Source organism: Nicotiana attenuata, unplaced genomic scaffold (genome assembly GCF_001879085.1).
Source record: "Nicotiana attenuata strain UT unplaced genomic scaffold, NIATTr2, whole genome shotgun sequence".
Classification (NCBI taxonomy): domain Eukaryota; kingdom Viridiplantae; phylum Streptophyta; class Magnoliopsida; order Solanales; family Solanaceae; genus Nicotiana; species Nicotiana attenuata.
The window spans coordinates 220,781-241,155 of NW_017670845.1; the positions used below are offsets into that span (position 1 = coordinate 220,781).

Sequence of the window (20,375 nt, forward strand, 5' to 3'; positions counted from 1 at the left end):
ATATTTTAATCAAACATAAATTTTGAAGGATAATTTTGTCTTTCACTAAGCTAATGCATGCATTAAAACTCATTGCATTGCTAATACCATTGTTTTCTATGCATTAGTTATGCATAGGATAATACCAAATAGGATGTATAACTAATGCTTGCATAATTAATGCATAGGTTCAAAATATGTACCAAACAATGTATTATTAATACACAAAGCTAATACATACATTAACTTATTTAATGCATCCAGACCCCTAAGTGCTTTAGCAAAATTTCCCCTTTATTTTCCCACAGAGAAGGATGAAAAGGACCAATATTGACTTGATCCTAACTGAACAGGCAAAGTAAATCCACCCATGAAACACTCACACTGAGAGACTATTATTCGCTTTCTCCTAAAGCCTTCAATCGAATTCGCACGATGAGAGGGAACAAGTTTTGCTGTGATTTCCGGTACCTCCTCATCTTGGCTGCTGTCGCCTTCATCTACATTCAGGTTCTCTTATCTCAGATCTATGATCTATCTTTCTTGTACGATTAAGATCACCAGCAATGAAATTGGTGCATTAAGTTAGGTTTCTTTTGGACCATACTCTTAATGAAACCTTAGACTAAGAATTTAATCGTACAAGAACAAGTTTATTATTAAATCTTAGGAAGCTAGAGAACAATTTCAACAACAAGAAGTACGTCTCACTATGCAACAGTGGCAATTATATGAATTCTCACTATCCATGTGGGCAGCAGTGGCAGAGTTAGGATTTATACCTAGGGGATTAAAGAAAATGCAAACTTGCAGAATAGCTTAACTATCAAGGGGATTCAACAATTCTTTATATATATAAAAAATATTTATCCCCCTATTTGTACAGTGTAACTTTCCTCGAAAGAGATTAAAGTGAACCCCCTTCAATACATTGAGCTGCGCCACTGGTGGGAAGTGCCACTTTAAGCAGCTGGTTCCCCTTGGCAAAGATAAGGTGAGCCGTTAGGAAAGAATTGAGATTCACATGCCCAAAAGAACTTCTGTAGGCTATGCATTTGAAATTTTCATGGCTTGTAGGTGAAGCAATTGAAACATTTTTCTGCTATTGCAGTAGATTTTGACGACACTGTACCATCTTAGGCAAATAACTTATGGTACTGTATTGTATGGTTTAGTTTTGGTATCTTTGTTATCTCTTTCTGATGTATTAGACAAAAGCAAATATCAAGATTTTACTTCTAGCCCCAAGGTTCTGGCATAACGATTGAAAAGTTTGGGCAACAGTATTCTCATCTGCCTAAGCTTGGTGGATAGAGTTACTAGATATCTGTGCTGGTAGGAGGTATTAAGTACCCGGTGGATTAGTGGAGATGCATGCTACCACAATTGTAAAAAGAAAAGTTTATATTGCTTAGGGAAAGCCACAACTTGTCCACCAACCCAAGCAACCCTTTCTTTGCACTGTTATATTGTTTCATCTTCACATTGACATATGAGATTACTTTGTTTTGTTGACACGGGTATTATGAAAAGAATTTACCTTCTCTCTCTCTCTCTCTCTCTCTCTCTCTCTCTTTTGATTTTCTTTCTTTTTCTTTCTGGATTAGTGTTTGCTTAATGGTGAATTAGGTATGGTTTTAAGTGGTTGCTTTTGCTAAATTGCTCAGATGCGGCTTTTTGCGACACAGTCAGAATATGCAGATCGCCTTGCTGCTGCAGTATGTATCTGGACTCATCTAGTCATCCTCCCTACAGGAAATCTAAATACCATAGACGTATTTCTTTTGTTCTACCGGTTAAGAATTTGTATTCATGTCATGTATCGTGAATATGATGTTTCTAAAAGCTTCATATGCTCTACTTGAAGGCATCCTTCAGCAATTCAAATGTCATTCCAAAAATCTTCTCTTTTCTTCTCAGAAGGATATTGCATAATCTTTCTTTGTGTTGTCTTAACAGCATACAACTGCTCCCTTCTTCAATGATGCAGGCTAAAGAAAGAAGTAAAGAACTTTTAATTGCTCACTATGTGTATAAATCATTGAATGACACAGATTGAAGCAGAAAATCATTGTACAAGTCAGACCAGATTGCTTATTGACCAGATTAGCCAGCAGCAAGGAAGAATAGTTGCTCTTGAAGGTGCAATGTGTTTTTCGGTGTAGTCTTTTCTTTCTTCATTGTCCTCTTGAAAAATGGATTTATTTCCTCCATTCTACAAATGGATCTATTGGAAATAGTCTATCTTGAAAATTTCATGCAAGTTTTGGTCCTATCATAAGTGAGTTCACTGAAAAAATTTGATCAAGAAGATGCAAGAGAGTACAAAAGATAGTAATGATTAACTCCAATTACAAAAATCTAGATCAGAGCATGAGCTAAACAATACCGAAACTTTGCCTCCTAGGCTAATGTAAGAGAGCTGATGAAATCTAGGAGGAGAATAACGTCATTTACAGGGGAAATGTTACTCCAACTAAAAAGATTCATCAAACATATAGATTTCAGGGAGCAATTAGGAGTTGAAATGCTATCAAAACATCTGCTATTTCTTTCTGTCCAAATACACCAAAAAAATACATGATGGGATCATCTGCCAGGTCTCTTTGATGGTTCCATCAACTTCCCAGAAGCTCCAACTTTCTACTGCTTCCTTTAGGTTCTGAGGTGTTTTCCAGCTAATACCAAAAACTGATAGGAACATTTGCCATGTCTGAAGCCACTGAAACATGCAAAAAAGATGATTTAATGACTCTGAACTCTGATGACACATGTAACATCTGTTCACCATTTGAAGACCCCTTCTACAAATCTGGAGTCAGGATAGCTTCTTTGAGGGCTGTCCATGTAAAGAACATGACTGTAGTGGGGAGTTTTATTTTTTCCAGATTAGTTTCCAAGGCCAATGATCAATCACTTCATTTGATATGCACATTTTGTTGTACCCTGCCTTCACTGGATAAATGCCCTTGCTGGTGTTGTCCCACCTTAGGATGTCTGGGGTTTGTGGGTTCATCGTGAGATCTTCAAGTATTCTGTATAGATCAAAGAGTTCGCCCAGTTCCCAATCCTGCATGTTCCTTTTGAATTGACAACTTGTTTGGATGGTTGTTATATATCGTTTCATAATGTATTGTATTGTATTGTATTGTACCGTATCGTTTTGATGTATACAATGTTTGGTTAGATTGTATTGTTTGCCGTCGTTTCATAATGTCATGCACCAACAATATAAACAACAAACTTGCAATATTATAAAGAAAAAGTAAGGGACGGGGTAATATTATTATATAAAAGGTAGGGTAAAGGATAAAATAGGATTTTTTAATAATAAAAAGGGGCAAGATGAGAGGAAAAAATAACAAAACGACGCGACCACGCCAAATCGGTCGTTCCATAAAGTGGCACTTTTCGTTGTTACGTAACAACGGGTTTAAATGATACAATACAATAAAATTTAAGTAACAATCAAAACAAACATTATATTTAAAGTAACAATATGATACGATACAACAGGTAGCAATGTTTCGAGACATCTTCCTGGATGAGCAGTGAGGATAGGACCTTTTCAGTTTCTTCATGTCCTCTTTCAATGCTTTGTTCCTTATCCTTTCTGTGATAATATAGATCATGTTGAATATTTGCTTCTGTTACTGCTGATTAATGATTTCCTAGAATAATAAGTAATTTAGTCGCAGGAGGAGTCTTTGTTTAAACGTAAGTTTAGTTGAGATATTTGAGGTTTTTGAATTTTGAATATTTATTCTGCAAATTATGTTTTCAAGTTGGCTATTTAAAGCCCTCTGGTTAATAGTATTAAAATGAGAGACAATTTCAACCATTCTTTTAATCTTCTTGCTGCTCCATCTCTTTAAAAAACCCAACAGATCCCAATTAATAAAATCTGGTGTTTGCTGTCAGAAACTGAAATGCTACTTATCTCTTTCGTATGAAGGGTAACAGGTAGTTGTATTTTTTTTGGCGAGGGGAAGAAAGGTAATGGGTAATTTTACTTTCCTTATCTTCATCTTGCTACATTTTCAGAACAAATGAAGCGTCAGGACCAAGAGTGCCGACAATTAAGGGCTCTTGTTCAGGATCTTGAAAGTAAGTTCATAAACTCCTCTTCTTCTTTCAGCTTTTAGTCCAAAAGCCACTGCTTTTAGTCACAGTAATCTGAAATGTTTGCCTGTAATAATGAAACCCATTCGACGTGGCAAATAAAGATCTGTTAGTGTCAATGTGTCTGTTCATATCATTGAGGTATAAATATTATGGGCTCTAATTCTAGATATACCCATGCTACATGTATTTGTACTTATTTATATAGTTGATATTGTTAATTTATTTGTTACAGGTAAGGGCATAAAAAAGTTGATCGGAAATGTACAGGTGTACATACATTCTCATATCCTCAGTCATGCTTTCACTATCAACATCTGTTGACTTCATTTCTGTTAAATTTGTGCATCACCTAATTACTATATTTACTAGATGCCAGTGGCTGCTGTAGTTGTTATGGCTTGCAATCGGGCTGACTACCTGGAAAAGACTATTAAATCCATCTTAAAGTATGTTTTGTATCAAAACAATTTTATCTGCTTCTTATTGCATATTAGATGCCTCAGCTGATAAGCCCGGTACTTCCGTTGTTGTCATCAGATACCAAATATCTGTTGCGTCAAAATATCCTCTTTTCATATCCCAGGTATCCATTTATTTTCGCACATAGCTTTCTATTGTATGCTTGTCTTCTTTATGTTGTTGAACCTACTTTTCGATCTACCTCCCTTTGGCAGGATGGATCACATCCTGATGTTAGGAAGCTTGCTTTGAGCTATGATCAGCTGACGTATATGCAGGTAATCTTCTCTACCGCTTGAGAAGGGAAAACGGGATGTTTGGGGTATCTCTATCTTTGAAATTTAAATCAGGCAGGTCTTTACTTGGAGAGGAAGTATAGACTTAAGTATAAGAACTCATTGTTGCTAGGCTTGTTTTTAATTGCAATACTCAACCATCATCATTACCAATAACAAGATTATGTACAGGGAAACAAGTTAGTAGAAATATTGCCCATAAGGAGTTTTTATCTGCTAAAAGATGGAAAGGGAAAAGATACATTATTTATATTTAACCTGTAGATATTTTCCTTATCATTTCGACCCTTTTATTACTTCAGCTTTGTATCATTGTGTGACGCAATTTGTCCTTTTCCTATAAGACAGCAGAAGTGGAAGAGGCATGTATTGTTTGATTTATGCTTTGATGTCGCAACTTTTCCCTCTCTCTCCATAAGTCCATATATATGTGATTTCTCTCTCTTTTATGAGTAGAACACTTCTGTTCCATATATTCATTTATCTACTGCAATATAAGGTTCATAGTTTTGTAACCTATCAATTTCTTTTTCTACCTAATGTTTTTCTCTGAAAAAAGTTACGCATTGCATAGGATATGAATCTATCTGCTTTGTTTTATCATTTGGCTGCAGTTACTTTAGTCTGTATCTTTAACCTTTTGCTGCCTAGCTGATAACTGTTCTGGCCTGGCAATGTGAAATGCAGTTAACAATTGCTTCTGCTTAAGCTCAGTATCAAACTCTTGTTAGCGCTTTTTCTTGACAGTTCTTAAGAAAAGACTTTTTCGATTCTTTATCAACAGCACTTGGATTTTGAACCTGTGCATACTGAAAGACCAGGGGAGCTGATTGCATACTACAAAATTGCACGTAAGGATGATTGGTCCTTTTTTTCCCCATCAGTTTTCTTAACTCATTTTTAATTCAACTAGTGCTAGTCTTGCCTTAGCCATTGTCGATCACTCTTTCCGTAGGTCATTACAAGTGGGCATTGGATCAGCTGTTTTACAAGCATAATTTTAGCCGTGTTATCATACTAGAAGGTATTGCTGATCTATCTTAATCACTATGTTGCATGTTCTTTGCTCTTTTTCTTCTCACAATATCTGTGCCTCTGACATGCAGATGATATGGAAATTGCCCCTGATTTTTTTGACTTTTTTGAGGCTGGGGCTACTCTTCTTGACAGAGACAAGTAAGGCACTCTTAAAGGATCCGGATTTTGCGTTGTTTTACTTTCAAAGAATTATTCAATTCATCCTAATCTCATGAAAATTACTACTCCCTCCGTTTCATATTAGATGAGGTAGTTTGACTCGGTACGGAGTTTAAGAAAAAAGAAGAAGACTTTTGAAACTTGTGGTCTTAAAAGCTTAAGGGGTAAAAAGTTTGTGGGGCCATGACATTTGTGTGGCTATAAAAGCTTCTCATTAAGGGTAAATGTGTAAAATGAAAGAGTTTAAAGTTGAATTATTTCCAAATTTAGAAATGTGTCATTTGTTTTGGAACAGACTAAAAAGGAAAGTACCTCATCTAATATGAAATGGAGGGAGTACCTCATCCAAGATCTCCTGCTCTTCCAGGCTTGTGATAGGAGTAAATCAGATGGCAGCGAGGGGGATAGATTGATTTCCATTTCGGTTATATGACATTCTTAGCAAAAGGATTAAAAGCTTTTCCCTCATAGACTGACGTCCAAATATGCTAAGTGGTATAGCGAACGAACTAGAATGGGATTAGATTAGCCTAAAACATGGGTATAAAAAGCCTGTTCTAAATGTCCCAAGTATGTTATAAGAATTCCTTAAATTTTTATGGCGAACATCCCAGGTCGATTATGGCTATTTCATCTTGGAATGACAATGGACAAATGCAGTTTGTCCAAGATCCTTGTAAGTTTTTTCTTTCTTCTTTCTTTTTTTGTCCTTTGCGATTGGTGGTTATGATTTTTCTTTTGAACTCTTCTCCTGTTTCAATTGGAAATTTTATTGGCCTTATTCAATGAAGAAACCCAAGCGCTGCTTAGTGCAGATGGGTTCTTTTTCTGTTCTGTTGAATGGTTATACTTCATTTTGTTTTTGATTCCTTGGAAGAAATTATATTCTAAAACAGCGTAAAGGATTTGCTTTTGAGTACTTTGCTTTTGATATACCTCTGCAGTTTTTTCTTTATTCCTTTTCTATGACTGGTTCTTGGATTTGTCTGCCACATGTCTCTCTTTCTGTGACTGGTTCCTGAATTTCTCTGCCATTGTCTCTCTTTCTCCTTGCTCAACCCATATCCTTTTTAATCATCAACTTGAAATAGAACCATATTACTCATGCTAATACAAGCATCAGTAAGAAGATTGGTAGCGTTACAATATACTAGTGGTTTTTCTTTCATTCGATCATCACTTGTTTGACAACTTAAACTAGGCTCCACTTTAGAGATAGGTTTTTGGTCTTAATCAAAATAGGTCAAGGGCGCATCGGAACGGTCGGTAGCTGCTTAGTACTGAATTTTAACGTCTCCTCTTTTCGTTTTGGAGAAACCAATGAAAAAGGGGAAAAATTGAAAATGTGCTCATTGGAGTTGTAACAGGAAGTTTTATGAGAAATTGGAAAACAGAAACTAGAAAAGAAAATTTTATTTTTAAAAATATTAGGACAGGGAATTACCTTTTCTTGAACGGATAAGAGCCAATCGTTTTCGCATGTGAATCAAGCATTCATAAGTGACTTGTTCTTTTGGTACAAACACACATATTTTATGGCTAAGATCGTCATAAGAGTAAATTTTGGGGCGCCACGGTTCTCTTTTCAAATCCATAATCATTTCTAGGATTGTGGGGCTTCGATTGAATATTTTGGACTGTCCAAAAAAAAAGAGTTGCATGTTTTTACCCCATTGATTTCATTGTTGGGCTGAGCAAAAGTATATCCTCCATGGAGGTTAATCCCATGTTTTCTTCTCAATGTTGTGGAATATATTGATATTATTTAGGTGTTTTTGAGCAAAGTAAACAGAGCTCCGCTTTTCTGATCTCACTGAAATGCTTTATAATTTACACTGCAGATGCTCTTTACCGCTCAGATTTTTTTCCCGGTCTTGGATGGATGCTTTCAAAATCTACTTGGGATGAACTATCTCCAAAGTGGCCAAAGGCATATCCTTTCGAACTGATGTACTTATTTCTTGCCTAAATTGACTACCTTGGAACCTTCAAAGATTTTCTTTGACCTTACTTTTACTTACTGGGATGACTGGCTAAGACTCAAAGAGAATCACAGAGGTCGACAATTTATTCGCCCAGAAGTTTGCAGAACATATAATTTTGGTGAACATGTATGTGCTCCTTGAAATCAGTGCTAGATGACTTTGGCTCAGTAGACATAGTTGAGCTTGAATTTTGATCTTCAATGGTGTGATATTCTTAATGTTTCTTACTGATCAAGAAAAATTTAATATGTATCTCATTGCTCTTCTTACTCATTTAGATGCTTATCAAGAGAAAAATGTTTCTTGCTGTTCTTAAAGATGGAAATTTTATCAATTTCCACCATCTAAGTCAATAACATTAAATCTTTCCCCATATTTACCATCATTTACCTAAATTTCTCCTTAAACCTTGTCAACAATCTTACGTTATTCGCAGGGTTCTAGTTTGGGGCAGTTTTTCAAGCAGTATCTTGAGCCAATTAAACTAAATGATGTCCAGGCATGTTATTTTATTTTACTGCCATCACCCCTTTTCTTGCCTACTCATTCTTTCCATTTGTATGACATGTATTCTACCTTGAATTTTGTTGGAAGGTTGATTGGAAGTCAATGGACCTTAGTTACCTTTTGGAGGTAATGACTTGAAGATTATTTTTGTGCTGAAAAATTTAGAGAACTTATGAATGCTGACAAATTATTAGATGGTTGATTGAGAAATTTGTCATATAAACCATCTTGCGTAGGTAACTTGTGGTTTCGTGTTCTTAGGACAATTACGTGAAACACTTTGGTGACTTGGTTAAAAAGGCTAAGCCCATCCATGGAGCTGATGCTGTCTTGAAAGCATTTAACATAGATGGTGATGTGCGTATTCAGTACAGAGATCAACTAGGCTTTGAAGATATAGCACGGCAATTTGGCATTTTTGAAGAATGGAAGGTAATGCATATGTGACTCTTCTCTTCATATTGAATTGATTATGACCTGATATTTGATCATATTTGTTTGAGTGGGTTCTTTAGATGCAGTCATTGCGTATGTCGAGTATGGCTGTGTATAGCATATTAGCCGTCTATCTACTTAACTCTGAAACAGACTGTTGAGCAGTTCAAAGTTCATGCCTGATTTTATCCTTTTAACACTTGGAGATTTATTGTTTCACAGCCATCTCGATATGTCATCAATGCAAACAGTTGCTGATCTAATATCACAAACACTGGTAATAGTATTGCCGCGAAAATATGCAGGTGCTCTTAGTGTTAGAGTAAGCAATCAGAATCCAGTTGCACAACTCATTCCCTTCTAGAATTCAGGTGCAAATGGAGGTGAAATTTGAAATACATGCCATCTTCTCTTTCACTTATGCCTATCTATGGGCTTGGGCCCCAGTAACTTTCCATGCAATATGTGCTTGGGCTAGAGGCTGCGTCTGCTCGAACAAAAAATGAGGTTTGCCAATATGGGCAAGACTTGGACCGTGTTAGGCCAGCCTGTTTGGCCTCATATATTTATTTTAATTCATATTTTTCATATAATTGATATAGAAAGCATTCTTTTGGATAGGTTGATGAAAGTTTGAGTAGAAAAATATTCTTCTCTTCTATTCAATAATCAAATCTGTACAAGAGTCATGAATTTTACAAAGAAGAGTTCTACAAAAGATGGTAACAATCCCTTGACTCAAGGAGATTCCTGATTTCAAGGATTTTCTGTTTAAACATTTTCCTAAAATATCTACATCTATATCTCCTAAAGATCATACAAATCTGATAAAATCAGAATCTTTTATCTTTTTCCTTTAATCTCTACACTCCCCCTCAAGTTGGTGCATAGATATCAATCATGCCCAACTTGCTAACTAGAGATTCAAACTGTGGCTTAATAGCCCCTTAGTGAGAATATCAGCTATTTGTTGAGAAGTCTGAACAAAGGGCATGCAGATTACTCCATCTTCAACTTTTTCTTTAATGAAAAGTCTATCTATCTCAACATGTTTTGTTCTATCATGTTGCACTAGATTGTGAGCAATGCTGATTGCTGCTTTGTTGTCACAATATAGTCTCATAGGCATTGTAACAGGTCTTCTCAGCTCCTCTAAAATTCTTCTGAGCCAAATTATCTCACATACTCCATTGGCCATAGCACGAAATTCTGCTTCTGCACTACTCCTGGCCACCACATTCTGTTTTTTGCTCCTCCAGGTTACAAGATTACCCCATACATAGGTACAATATCCAGAGGTAGACCTTCTATCTGAGATCGAGCCTGCCCAATCAGCGTCTGTATAAGCTTCAGTCCTTTGATGTTCACTTTTTTCAAAGAATAATCCTTTCCCTGGTGAACCTTTAAGGTATCTTAATATCCTATAAACTGCCTCCAATTGTTCTTCACGAGGAGAATGCATAAATTGGCTTACCAAACTTACCGCGAAAGCTATATCTGGTCTTGTATGTGATAAATAGATAAGCTTTCCAACTAGTCTTTGATATTGTCCTACGTCCACCGGTTTTCCCTCCTTCATTCCAAATTTTTTATTGGGATCTATTGGAGTTTCTGCTGGGCGACATCCGCTCATCCCAGTTTCGTCAAGTAAGTCAAGCATATACTTACGTTGAGACTGCAAGTCCTCTTTTTGATCTAGCTACCTCCATACCCAAGAAGTATTTCAATAGTCGGAGATCTTTGATTTCAAATTCTGAGGCAAGTTTCTTCTTCAAGGCTTCCATCTCTGTTGAGTCATCTCCTGTTAGAATTATGTCGTCCACGTACACTATTAAAACAGCTATCTTCCCTTCTTTTGAGTGCTTTCTGAACATTGTATGAACATTGTATGATCTGCTTGTCCCTGAGCATATCCTTGCTTTCTTACAAACTCGGTGAATCTGTCAAACCATGCTCTCGGAGACTGCTTTAGCCCATATAAAGATTTTCTCAATTTACAAACTCTCGAGCCATACCTGTTTTCAAATCCTGGAGGAGGGTCCATGTAGACTTCTTCCAATAAGTCGCCATTAAGAAATGCATTCTTTACATCAAGTTGTTGAAGAGGCCGGTCCAAGTTCACTGCAATACTCAGAAGAACTCGAATAGTATTTAGTTTTGCCACCGGCGCAAATGTCTCGAGATAGTCAATCCCGTAGGTTTGTGTGAAACCTTTGGCCACCAAACGTGCCTTATATCTCTCTAAGGACCCATCTGATCTAAACTTTACTGTGAATACCCATTTGCAACCAACAGTCTTCTTTTCCTTTGGCAAATCTACTACCTCCCACGTTTTATTTTTTTCAAGAGCCATCATTTCCTCAAGAATTGCTTCTTTCCACTCGGGAACTTTTAGAGCATCCTGCACATTTCTTGGAATTTCCACACTAGATAATTGTGAGGAGAAAGCAGAGAACTTTTGAGAAAGATTTTTAAAAGACACAAAATTGGATATGGGATACTTTGCACAATGTCTGACACCTTTCCTTAAGGCAATGGGAAGGTCAAGATCACTAGAATCAGACTGGACAGGACTAGACTCAGATAAGCTTATAGGGGAGTTACCTTGAGGATTAGTAGAATCTTGGGGTTTAGATTCTTGACAGTGCCGAGTAGTTCCAGTCTCATGTCTTTGATTTTTGCTCCTTCTTGAGTAGACAATAAGCTCTTTTGTACCTCCTTGATCATTTGCTTTATTTGTATTAATGTCATGATTTTTCCTTAAAGATTCAGATTCCAGATTTTCACTATTTAAAACATCTAATTCCGGTGATAAAACACTAAAGTCCTTATCTGAATAAAATCTAGAATCCGATTCTTTCCTAGGTTCAGAAAGATCAAGAAATTGAAGCGAATCTTCTCTTAATTTCTCCCCCCGAAGATGAGACTTAAAATATGGTTCAGACTCAAAGAAGGTTATATCCATCGTAGTGAATATCTTTCTCTTATGTGGATCATAACACTTGTACCCCTTCTGATTTGGTGCATATCCCACAAACACACATTTTTTGGCTCTAGGATCTAATTTCCCTTGAGTTCGGTTATGAATAAAAGCAATGCATTCAAAAACTTTCAAAGGTAAATCATTCATCAACCTAGAGGAAGGAAAAGACTCCTGAAAAACACTTAAAGGTGTCTTGAAATGTAAAACTTTTGAAGGCATTCTGTTGATCAAGAAAATGGAAGTTAGAAGAGCTTCCCCCCAGAGATACTTAGGAACATTACTAGTAAATAATAAAGCCCTAGTAACCTCTAAGAGATGTCTGTTTTTTCTCTCCGCAACCCCATTTTGTTGGGGAGAATCTGGACATGATCTTTGATGAACTATGCCTTTTTCTAAGAAAAAATCCCCTAATGCTTCATTAAGGTATTCTCTTCCATTGTCACTCCTAAATATTTGTATCTTCACCTGAAATTGTGTTTCAATCATAGTATAAAACATTCTAAAGATTTCTTTGACTTCAGATTTGTCTTTTAATAAGTATACCCAACTAAGTCTCGTATGATCATCAATAAAGCTTACAAACCATTTTTTCCTGTCATGGTAGGAATTCTAGATGGTCCCCAAACATCACTGTGAATTAGGAGAAAAGGTTTCGTAGCTTTATATGGCTTAGATAGGAAGGAGGTTCGGTGATGCTTCGCAATTTCACAAACTTCACAATTGAAAAGAGATGAACTTTTATTATTAAATAAACTCGGAAACAGATGTTTTAAATAGAAAAAACTAGGATGTCCCAACCTGTAATGCCAAAGCATAACATTATTACAAATAAAACTAGAGTTCAAACAGGTACTTGGAGATTGGAAACTAAAATTATATCCATCCTCGAAGACATAAAGACCTTCACTTTCTCTAGCATTTTCCAATCGTCCTCCCCGAGATTAGTTCCTGAAATTCACAACGGAAAGGTTCAAAAATGGCACGACAACGAAGGGCACGGACAAGTTTACTTACGGATAATAAATTACACGATAACTTAGGAACATGAAGAACATCATGTAGGACAAGACGGGGTGAAATTTTAACTGTTCCCATCCCAGCTACTGCTGAGAGTGAACCATCTGCCACCGAATCTTTTTATTTCCTGCAGATGGGACATATGTGGAAAAGGATTGGGAACAACCGGTCATATGATCAGTTGCTCCTGAATCAACAATCCAAGGGAATTTTCGCGGGGTACTACTACTAAGAAAGACCGAGGGTAGGATACCTCTTTGGACAAATGAGCAAGATGGTTGGCTTGGAGTGTTTCCACCTCGAATTTGTGGAGATTGCAAAAGATTATGCAGAAACTCTAACTGTTCCTTTGTGAACTGAGGTAAATCTGAAGTAGTCTGTTGGCCCTTGTCATCCCCGAAAACCTGCAAGGCTCGATTGTCAAGTGGTTGGCCAAATCGACCATCATTCCCTTTTTTCTTCCAATTTGGAGGTTTCCCGTGTATTTTCCAGCATGTCTCTTTTGTGTGCCACGGCTTCCTGCAATGATCACACCAAGGTTTTTTCTTTTTATCCCCTTCAGTTTCATTTCTTACTGCAACTAGTGCAGAGTTCTCTAGCATTTTGGAATATGAATCTAAATTTGGTTTTAGCATCACCTTCCGCCTACTCTCTTCTCTCCTTATCTCCGAAAAAGCTTCCCTAAGAGTTGGCAATGGTTTCTTTCCTAAAATCCGGGATCTAACCTCATCATACTCCTTATTTAACCCAGCCAAAAATAAATACACACGATCATTTTCTTCTTTTTTCATAAACCTAACACTATCAGTTGGACAGTCCCACTATCATTATAGCATTGATCTAACTCTTGCCAAAGAGACATCATCTCATTATAAAAATCAGTAACTTCACGCTCCCCTTGTCTAGACTTCCACAATTTTGTTTTTACCTCAAAGATTTGTGAGAAATTTTCTAAATCTGAGTAAGTTTCTCTCACAGCCTCCCAAATATCTTTTGCTGTGGGAAGGAAAAGGTAAGGTTTACCTACAGATGGCTCCATGGAATTAATCAGCCATGCGCTGATGAGTGAATTTTCAGACTTCCACGTGCTGGCTTTTGAATCTTTGGCTTTTGGCCTTTGAGTTTCTCCGGTCAAATACCCCAGTTTTCCTCTTCCATCTATGGCCAGTTTAACGGACTGAGCCCATTCCAGATAATTCCGTCCATTCAGCTTGTGGACAGTTAACTGGAATGAGTAATTTGATGTATCTCCGCTTAGGTTCATGATGGCACGAGTTGAATCTGCAGCAGCAGTCTCTTTCACTGGTGGCTCTGATAATTTATTTTAATTCATATTTTTCATATAATTGATATAGAAAGCATTCTTTTGGATAGGTTGATATATTATATTTTGATATGTATTAATTCTGGGTTTTATACCACATGTATAGAAGAGCAAAAATGAAATAGGAGATTTTTTAGGTTCATATATTAAAATTTAGACTGATCTATAGCCATTTTAAATAGAATTAGTGAAAATGAAATAGGTGGATAGGTTACAATTTAGATTGAGCTATAGTCATTTACTTGTTTTATTTGTGGCTTTGGTTACTTGTTAATTGATTACTTAATTCTTAAACAAACTGCTTCTGCAAATTTAGTTACTTTTTGGTAAATAAAGCCTAGATCAATATTCAATATTATAGTTTTCAAATTTAAAGACAAAATTTTCTTAACGCCTATTTGTTGCTCAAGGCCAGTCCTATGGGAAAGGGTGGGGTGGAGTTGAAATTAGACCTATGATAGCCCGACCTTAGTGATGTTAATTGTGTTTACATTCATAAGTAGCTCGGTCCATCTTTATTCCATTTCATATATGTCTGAGGATGTTAATATTGGCCATTGACTGGCCCATATCTGTTCTTTGCCTGGATTGTGGACAGGTCTATTCACACTAGCTGTGACTGGATTTGTCCTCTTGCATGGTTCTCCTTTTGCTTTCCGTAGAACTTGCACTAACTGTTCATTTCATCAGGATGGGGTACCACGGGCAGCATATAAAGGAATAGTAGTTTTCCGGTACCAAACGTCCAGACGTGTATTCCTTGTTGGACCTGATTCGCTTCAACAACTGGGAATTGAAGATACTTAACAAAGATATGATTGGTAAGTTTCTGTCCATAATGAGCAAAACTATTGAGTACTCTATACACAAAGCTTTAGTAGTTTTTCTTTTAATTTTTTGCATGGAAATTTGTTTATTCATCTTCATGAAGGAAAATACTCAAATGAGAATAATGTAGGAATATGTTTGGAAACTTTGTAAAACCACTTACTTTAACCCCAGGAGGCTAATGTAAACTATTTTGGAACAAAATATTGAAGAAATAGCATCAAATATTTTGAGACGTAAGGTAGAAAGATCCCAACTTGCCTGGAGTTGAGGCATAGTAGCTCTTCTTGTTTTAAAATAGAAAGAGAGTCATATAAATTGAGATGGAGGTTCTATGTTACGGTCCCCTGTTATAGATCTAGTTATGGGACGCTGTAAGACAAAATCAGAGTTTTGGGTAGAGGTTTTCTTTTTTCGACCTATAGTGCTGGTTCGTTAAGAGAGAACATGCAATCTCTTGAGTTGAAGTACTCAAAGACTGGAATAATTTTCTGCATACCTTTTACTGAATTCAAATAATTTTAGATACAAACACTGATGGATTAACACAACTGGAATGAGAAAGTGGCATACTACTGATAACTGCTACTAATAATTGCCACAGGAAATATATGAACATAACTAACAGATGCCTAAAGTTGCTGAGCTTGTCTACTTCCTGATCTTCTGAAACTTTCCATGTGTAATTTGTTGGTAGACTAAAAGGGTGCTAACATTGCTCCCCTTTGTCAAATCGTGTTTGTCCTCAAGCGGAAGTATGGAAAGCGTTGTTGGTAGGTAAATCAGTGTTAGGATATGACTCTTGTGCGTCAGATTCTTTCACCTCTTCCTTTATAGATTCAATCCAGAATAAAGTCTTGCATTTATGGCCAGGGTGAATGGTTCATCACAATTGAAACAAAGTCCCTTATGGCGTCTTTCCTCCATCTTAGATCTGGTCAATTTCTGTACAAATCTGGTGTGTTGTTGCGATGAGAAATCTGTTGTCTTTGATCTACGGACATCTGATAATTCCGAATGAAGGGGTTGTCCCTTGCATTCATAAAGCCGGGACATACTCATTGCTGTCGCCAAATCTGGAGGGTTATGCAACTCCACTTCAGTTGCTATATAGTCAGCAGGACCACCACTGATATAAAGTTCAATTTCTTGCGACTGTGTGAGGGTACTAGCCTGCGAACCAATTGCTCAAACTTTTCCTGGTAATCTGTCATAGACCCTATCTGGCACAACTTAGCCAATTCTCCCAACTTTTGACTTCTTATTGGTGGCCCAGAACGAAGGTCTCATTGACGTTTGAATTCATCCAAGATGGTTGAGGCATATCTGTCTCTAGTTGAAGGAACCAGAGTTGTGCATTCCCCTCTAAATGAAAAGAAGCACGTCCAACATTTAGAGGGGAATGCAGTTTGCTTGTGTCAAAATAAGTGTTCGCACCTATTCAACCATCAAAATGGTCTTCTTGGCCACTAAAACGTGGGAAATTCAACTTTGTATATCTGGGAATGCTGGAACTTCCCCCAGTTTCTGATCCTGACCTTCCAACTCCAGCTTTACCCTTCCAACCTCGATTATAACTGGTATTTTCAATTGATTCAAAATCGACCTTCGAATTTGCTAAATCCTTTGTGGTTGCATCCAAGCGAGCATATATGGCTTCCTGTCTGGTTAGATTGGCTACACGTTCTTCTTGGAACAAGTTCACCAACTGTGCTAGTTGTTGTTGCATTTGGTCTCCAATAACTCTCGGCTGTGATACCAAGTTGTTACGGTCCCTTGTTATAGATGTAGTTATGGGACGCTGTAGGACAAAATCAGACTTAGTTTGGGAAGAGGTTTTCTTTTTTCGACCTATGGTGCTGGTTCGTTAAGAGAGAACCTGTAATCTCTTGAGTTGAAGTACTCAAAAGGCAGTAATTCAAATAACTTTAAATGCAAACACTGATGGATTAACCACCCACCTAAATATTGGGAAATAACTTCGTAACACAACTGGAATGAGAAAGTGACCTACCAATGATAACTGCTACTAGTAATAACTGCTGGCCTACTACTAATAACTGCCACAGGAAATATATGACCATAACTAATAGATGTCTGAAGTTGCTGGACTCATTTACTCCCTGATCTTTTGAAACTTTCCATGTAAATTGTTGGTAGACTAAGGGGTGCTAACAGTATATTATTGTGAAAATAACATTTGACCTGTCTTTTTACCCGTAAGTACCATATTTGGTGACACTGATGTGTATTTCACTCTCTACTACATTCAACAGGAGCCCCGGCAAAAGTTTAGACTTATTGAGTAGGATGCATCGAGCTGACACCAAACCATGAGTTTACCAGTTACATACAACGTTTTAATGTTATATGGAGGAGCTCAATGTTCTAGTGTTGAAGGGATATCGGCTTCTTAATATTGGATTAATCATCACCACAACCTATTATATTTAGTGTTCCGAACATATAGAGGAAATGTAGCCCTTTAAAGACAATACCTGGGACGATCATAATCACAGGTCAATATTTTTGCTTCTCAGAAGGAACATTACAATTGTGAGCACTCCACACGCCCTCTTCTGGAAGAATATGAGAACTCTTATCATTTACTCTAGTCTATTTTGGATATGCAGATTCGTCAGAATTTATATTACTCTTGGTGTTGTCAAATTGACGAACACAACCTAAGAATATCAAAGTGATCTGATTAATAGCTTTTACCAGAGAGGTTAAAACTATTTATTTACAAGCTGAAAAAGATCCCCAAATAAAATTTTAATGTGCCTCTCTGATTTTAGACGCAAGTAATAATGTCTTCACGCCACAGAGAAATTTATATGTATATATCAACTAATATTTTATAGTTTATTTTAATCAGTTATAACAAACCATGCACTATCTATAAATTTATATCAAATTTACGGAGGAGAGTTGCTTGTCCTCGGATGTGATTACTAATTTAATAGTAAGCAGTATTATTATCCCATTAAATTAGAAAAGTTAACCTGATTTTTACATACATATGCTGGAAATAGTACCCCTCCGTTTTAATTTCAAACACACATTTTTTTTATTCGTCCGTTAAAAAAAATGACACATTTTTATACATGAAAATTAATTTTAAACTTTTTATTTTACTTACTTTATTATTAATGAGAAGTTTTTATAGCCACATAAATATTATGAACTTATATAATTTTTGTCCTTTAAGCTTTTAGGATCATATATTTTAATTTTTTTTTTTTTTTTTTAAATTTATGCCAAGTCAAATTAAATATTCTAAATTGAAATGGGCAGTTCAAGAAGACTAGGTACATGCATGGGAAGAGAAATTAGAGGAGTTAGAAGCGCGGGGCTTGACACGTAACAGCCAGGCGTCAATCGCGAAGCAATATATAGTGTCCTAGAATCCTGCACTGTGTAGCCACCTGGGTCTGGTTCCCTTGTAGCTAGTACCAAATTTAAGCACGCCGTCTTCATTCCTCTCTATCTACTCACCAACTATATATCGTCTATCTCATTTAAGATAAACATATTTGTCTAGGTCAGAGCTATCCTCTCGCGCTCCTTATTTTGTTGCACTTTTCTTGTTGCAGTTTACACTTGACCGTAATATCCGAGTTTTTTGACCATATATAGCAGCTTAATTCCCATATCCCCTTAATACTAATTAAGTAGTAGTATCAACAAGCTAGAGATATGGCTGACCTAATTAGAGGAAGTGCTGCTATTTGCGATGAAAGGTGTGGCTGTCCTTCTCCCTGCCCTGGTGGCATTACTTGCAGGTATATTTTATAGTACTACTCGATCGATCTCTAATAGGAATAGTACTATACATATATTCTCTCACTGATTGATGAGAATGTAATAATTATATGAATAAATTAAATGCATATATGCAGGTGTGCGTCGGGGACAGCAGGGGGTGATGCAAGCATGGAGCACAAGAGGTGCTCCTGTGGAGAACACTGTGGGTGCAATCCGTGCACATGTTCCAAGAGTGAGGGCATGACTGCCGCTGCTGGCAAGGTTCACTGCAAGTGCGGTCCTGGCTGCACCTGTGTCACGTGTGCTGCTTAAACTAGTTAATAGTGATCGCTTTGGCCTAGCTGCTAGTAGTTAGTTTGGATCCTGTACAAGTGCATGCATGCATGCTTCCAGCTCGTGTTTGTTAGGAGTTTCTTCTTCCTTGCATAGATATATATGTATGGTGTGTGTACATATATATAGTACTGCCTCATCCATCAATAAAAATAAATAAATAAGCATGCACTTAATTCCGGGGATACCTGCTCCACCTCGCTCTAAAGCTAAATTAAGATTATTTTTACGGTGGCAGTTTTCAAGATTCTTGCAGTACTAATTTGTTTATATCATGTAAGTTAGTTTGTTTATATCATGCGATACCCTGTATATCTTTTTCCATGTCATATATCCATCAGCAGCAGTAGGATCTTTCTCAGGTTTTATAGAAAAAAGAAATAATTTCCAGTCAGTGCGCAAGCCCATTAACTTTGACAAGATTTAGTAAATTTTTATAGGTAATTATAAAAATATTTAGATAAATATTGAGTGAGCACCCGTAACTAAATTTTTTTTTTTCACTTTTTTCAGAATAATTTTTATTAGTGAGCACCCACGATTTTTTAAAATTCTGGATACGTGCGCAAGGCAGGTCACACCCGTTGAGTGGGGGTTGCATTATAGTCGTTCAGTGTCCAAAAAGGAAGCCATATATATCCATGACAAAAATTGATTTCTGTATTTTTGAAGAAGCGTTTTGAGTGATCTCCTCTCTTCCTTGACGTACAACAAACACCTAAATTTAAAAATTAGCTATAGTATAAAGTGAAGAAAAGAATATAAGTACAAGAAAATGACGATATATTATTGATTTCATTTAGCCGTTTTAATAAAAACTAAGAAAGGGACTTTACCTTAAAGGTCAACAATCATCTTAGTCCATATATCCAGCTTTATTTCTCCTGCTTCTTTTTTAGTTTTATAAATAACATACGACCCTTGCAGATTTAAAAGTTTTTCTGAACTTCCTTGGAAAGCTATATTCTTTATCTTAAATACACAAACACAATCAGCTGATTGAGAGAAACTTATGTTTAGTTTTATTTTTTTGGGTGAGCAAAAGCAAATTTGCGCTATTTATTTAATTTATAAAATAATGTACAAATTGTCTCCAACAATTAGAGAATTCAAAGCAAGCCTCTACATTTTGAATAATC

The 20,375-nt window shown here is 36.5% G+C and overlaps 2 protein-coding genes across 3 annotated transcripts; both read left to right on the forward strand.

The window, feature by feature from the left end:
* The first annotated feature begins 244 nt into the window (after positions 1 to 244).
* LOC109243852 (alpha-1,3-mannosyl-glycoprotein 2-beta-N-acetylglucosaminyltransferase) lies at positions 245 to 17,881 on the forward strand. 2 transcript variants are annotated; one of them, XM_019410853.1, is made up of 19 exons: positions 247 to 489; positions 1,647 to 1,697; positions 2,034 to 2,121; positions 4,024 to 4,086; positions 4,337 to 4,371; positions 4,474 to 4,550; positions 4,642 to 4,687; positions 4,779 to 4,841; positions 5,644 to 5,710; positions 5,815 to 5,883; positions 5,966 to 6,035; positions 6,671 to 6,732; positions 7,898 to 7,988; positions 8,074 to 8,167; positions 8,478 to 8,540; positions 8,636 to 8,674; positions 8,810 to 8,980; positions 14,998 to 15,128; positions 17,412 to 17,881. In XM_019410853.1, the coding sequence occupies exons 1-18, from the start codon at positions 415 to 417 to the stop codon at positions 15,112 to 15,114; spliced, it is 1,341 nt and encodes a 446-aa protein (XP_019266398.1). In that variant the 5' UTR covers positions 247 to 414; the 3' UTR covers positions 15,115 to 15,128; positions 17,412 to 17,881. The 2 variants fall into 2 exon arrangements, with proteins under 2 accessions (XP_019266399.1, XP_019266398.1); XM_019410854.1 differs by lacking the exons at positions 14,998 to 15,128; positions 17,412 to 17,881 and having other exon boundaries at positions 245 to 489; positions 8,785 to 8,933.
* A 746-nt stretch (positions 17,882 to 18,627) lies between these two features.
* LOC109243848 (metallothionein-like protein 4B) lies at positions 18,628 to 19,481 on the forward strand. Its single transcript, XM_019410848.1, has 2 exons — positions 18,628 to 18,920; positions 19,038 to 19,481. Exons 1-2 carry the CDS (start codon positions 18,835 to 18,837, stop codon positions 19,213 to 19,215), a joined length of 264 nt encoding a protein of 87 aa, XP_019266393.1. The 5' UTR covers positions 18,628 to 18,834; the 3' UTR covers positions 19,216 to 19,481.
* Positions 19,482 to 20,375: the final 894 nt, after the last annotated feature.

What these genes read in the sequence shown, in the direction of transcription:
- LOC109243852 (XM_019410853.1), top strand. Translation starts at nt 415, where the DNA reads ATGAGAGGGAACAAGTTTTGCTGTGATTTCCGGTACCTCCTCATCTTG. An exon ending in TCGCCTTCATCTACATTCAG is followed by an intron (nt 490 to 1,646) that starts GTTCTCTTATCT and finishes TAAATTGCTCAG; the next exon opens with ATGCGGCTTTTTGCGACACA. An exon ending in TTAAACTAAATGATGTCCAG is followed by an intron (nt 8,541 to 8,635) that starts GCATGTTATTTT and finishes TTTTGTTGGAAG; the next exon opens with GTTGATTGGAAGTCAATGGA.
- LOC109243848 (XM_019410848.1), top strand. Translation starts at nt 18,835, where the DNA reads ATGGCTGACCTAATTAGAGGAAGTGCTGCTATTTGCGATGAAAGGTGT. An exon ending in CCTGGTGGCATTACTTGCAG is followed by an intron (nt 18,921 to 19,037) that starts GTATATTTTATA and finishes GCATATATGCAG; the next exon opens with GTGTGCGTCGGGGACAGCAG.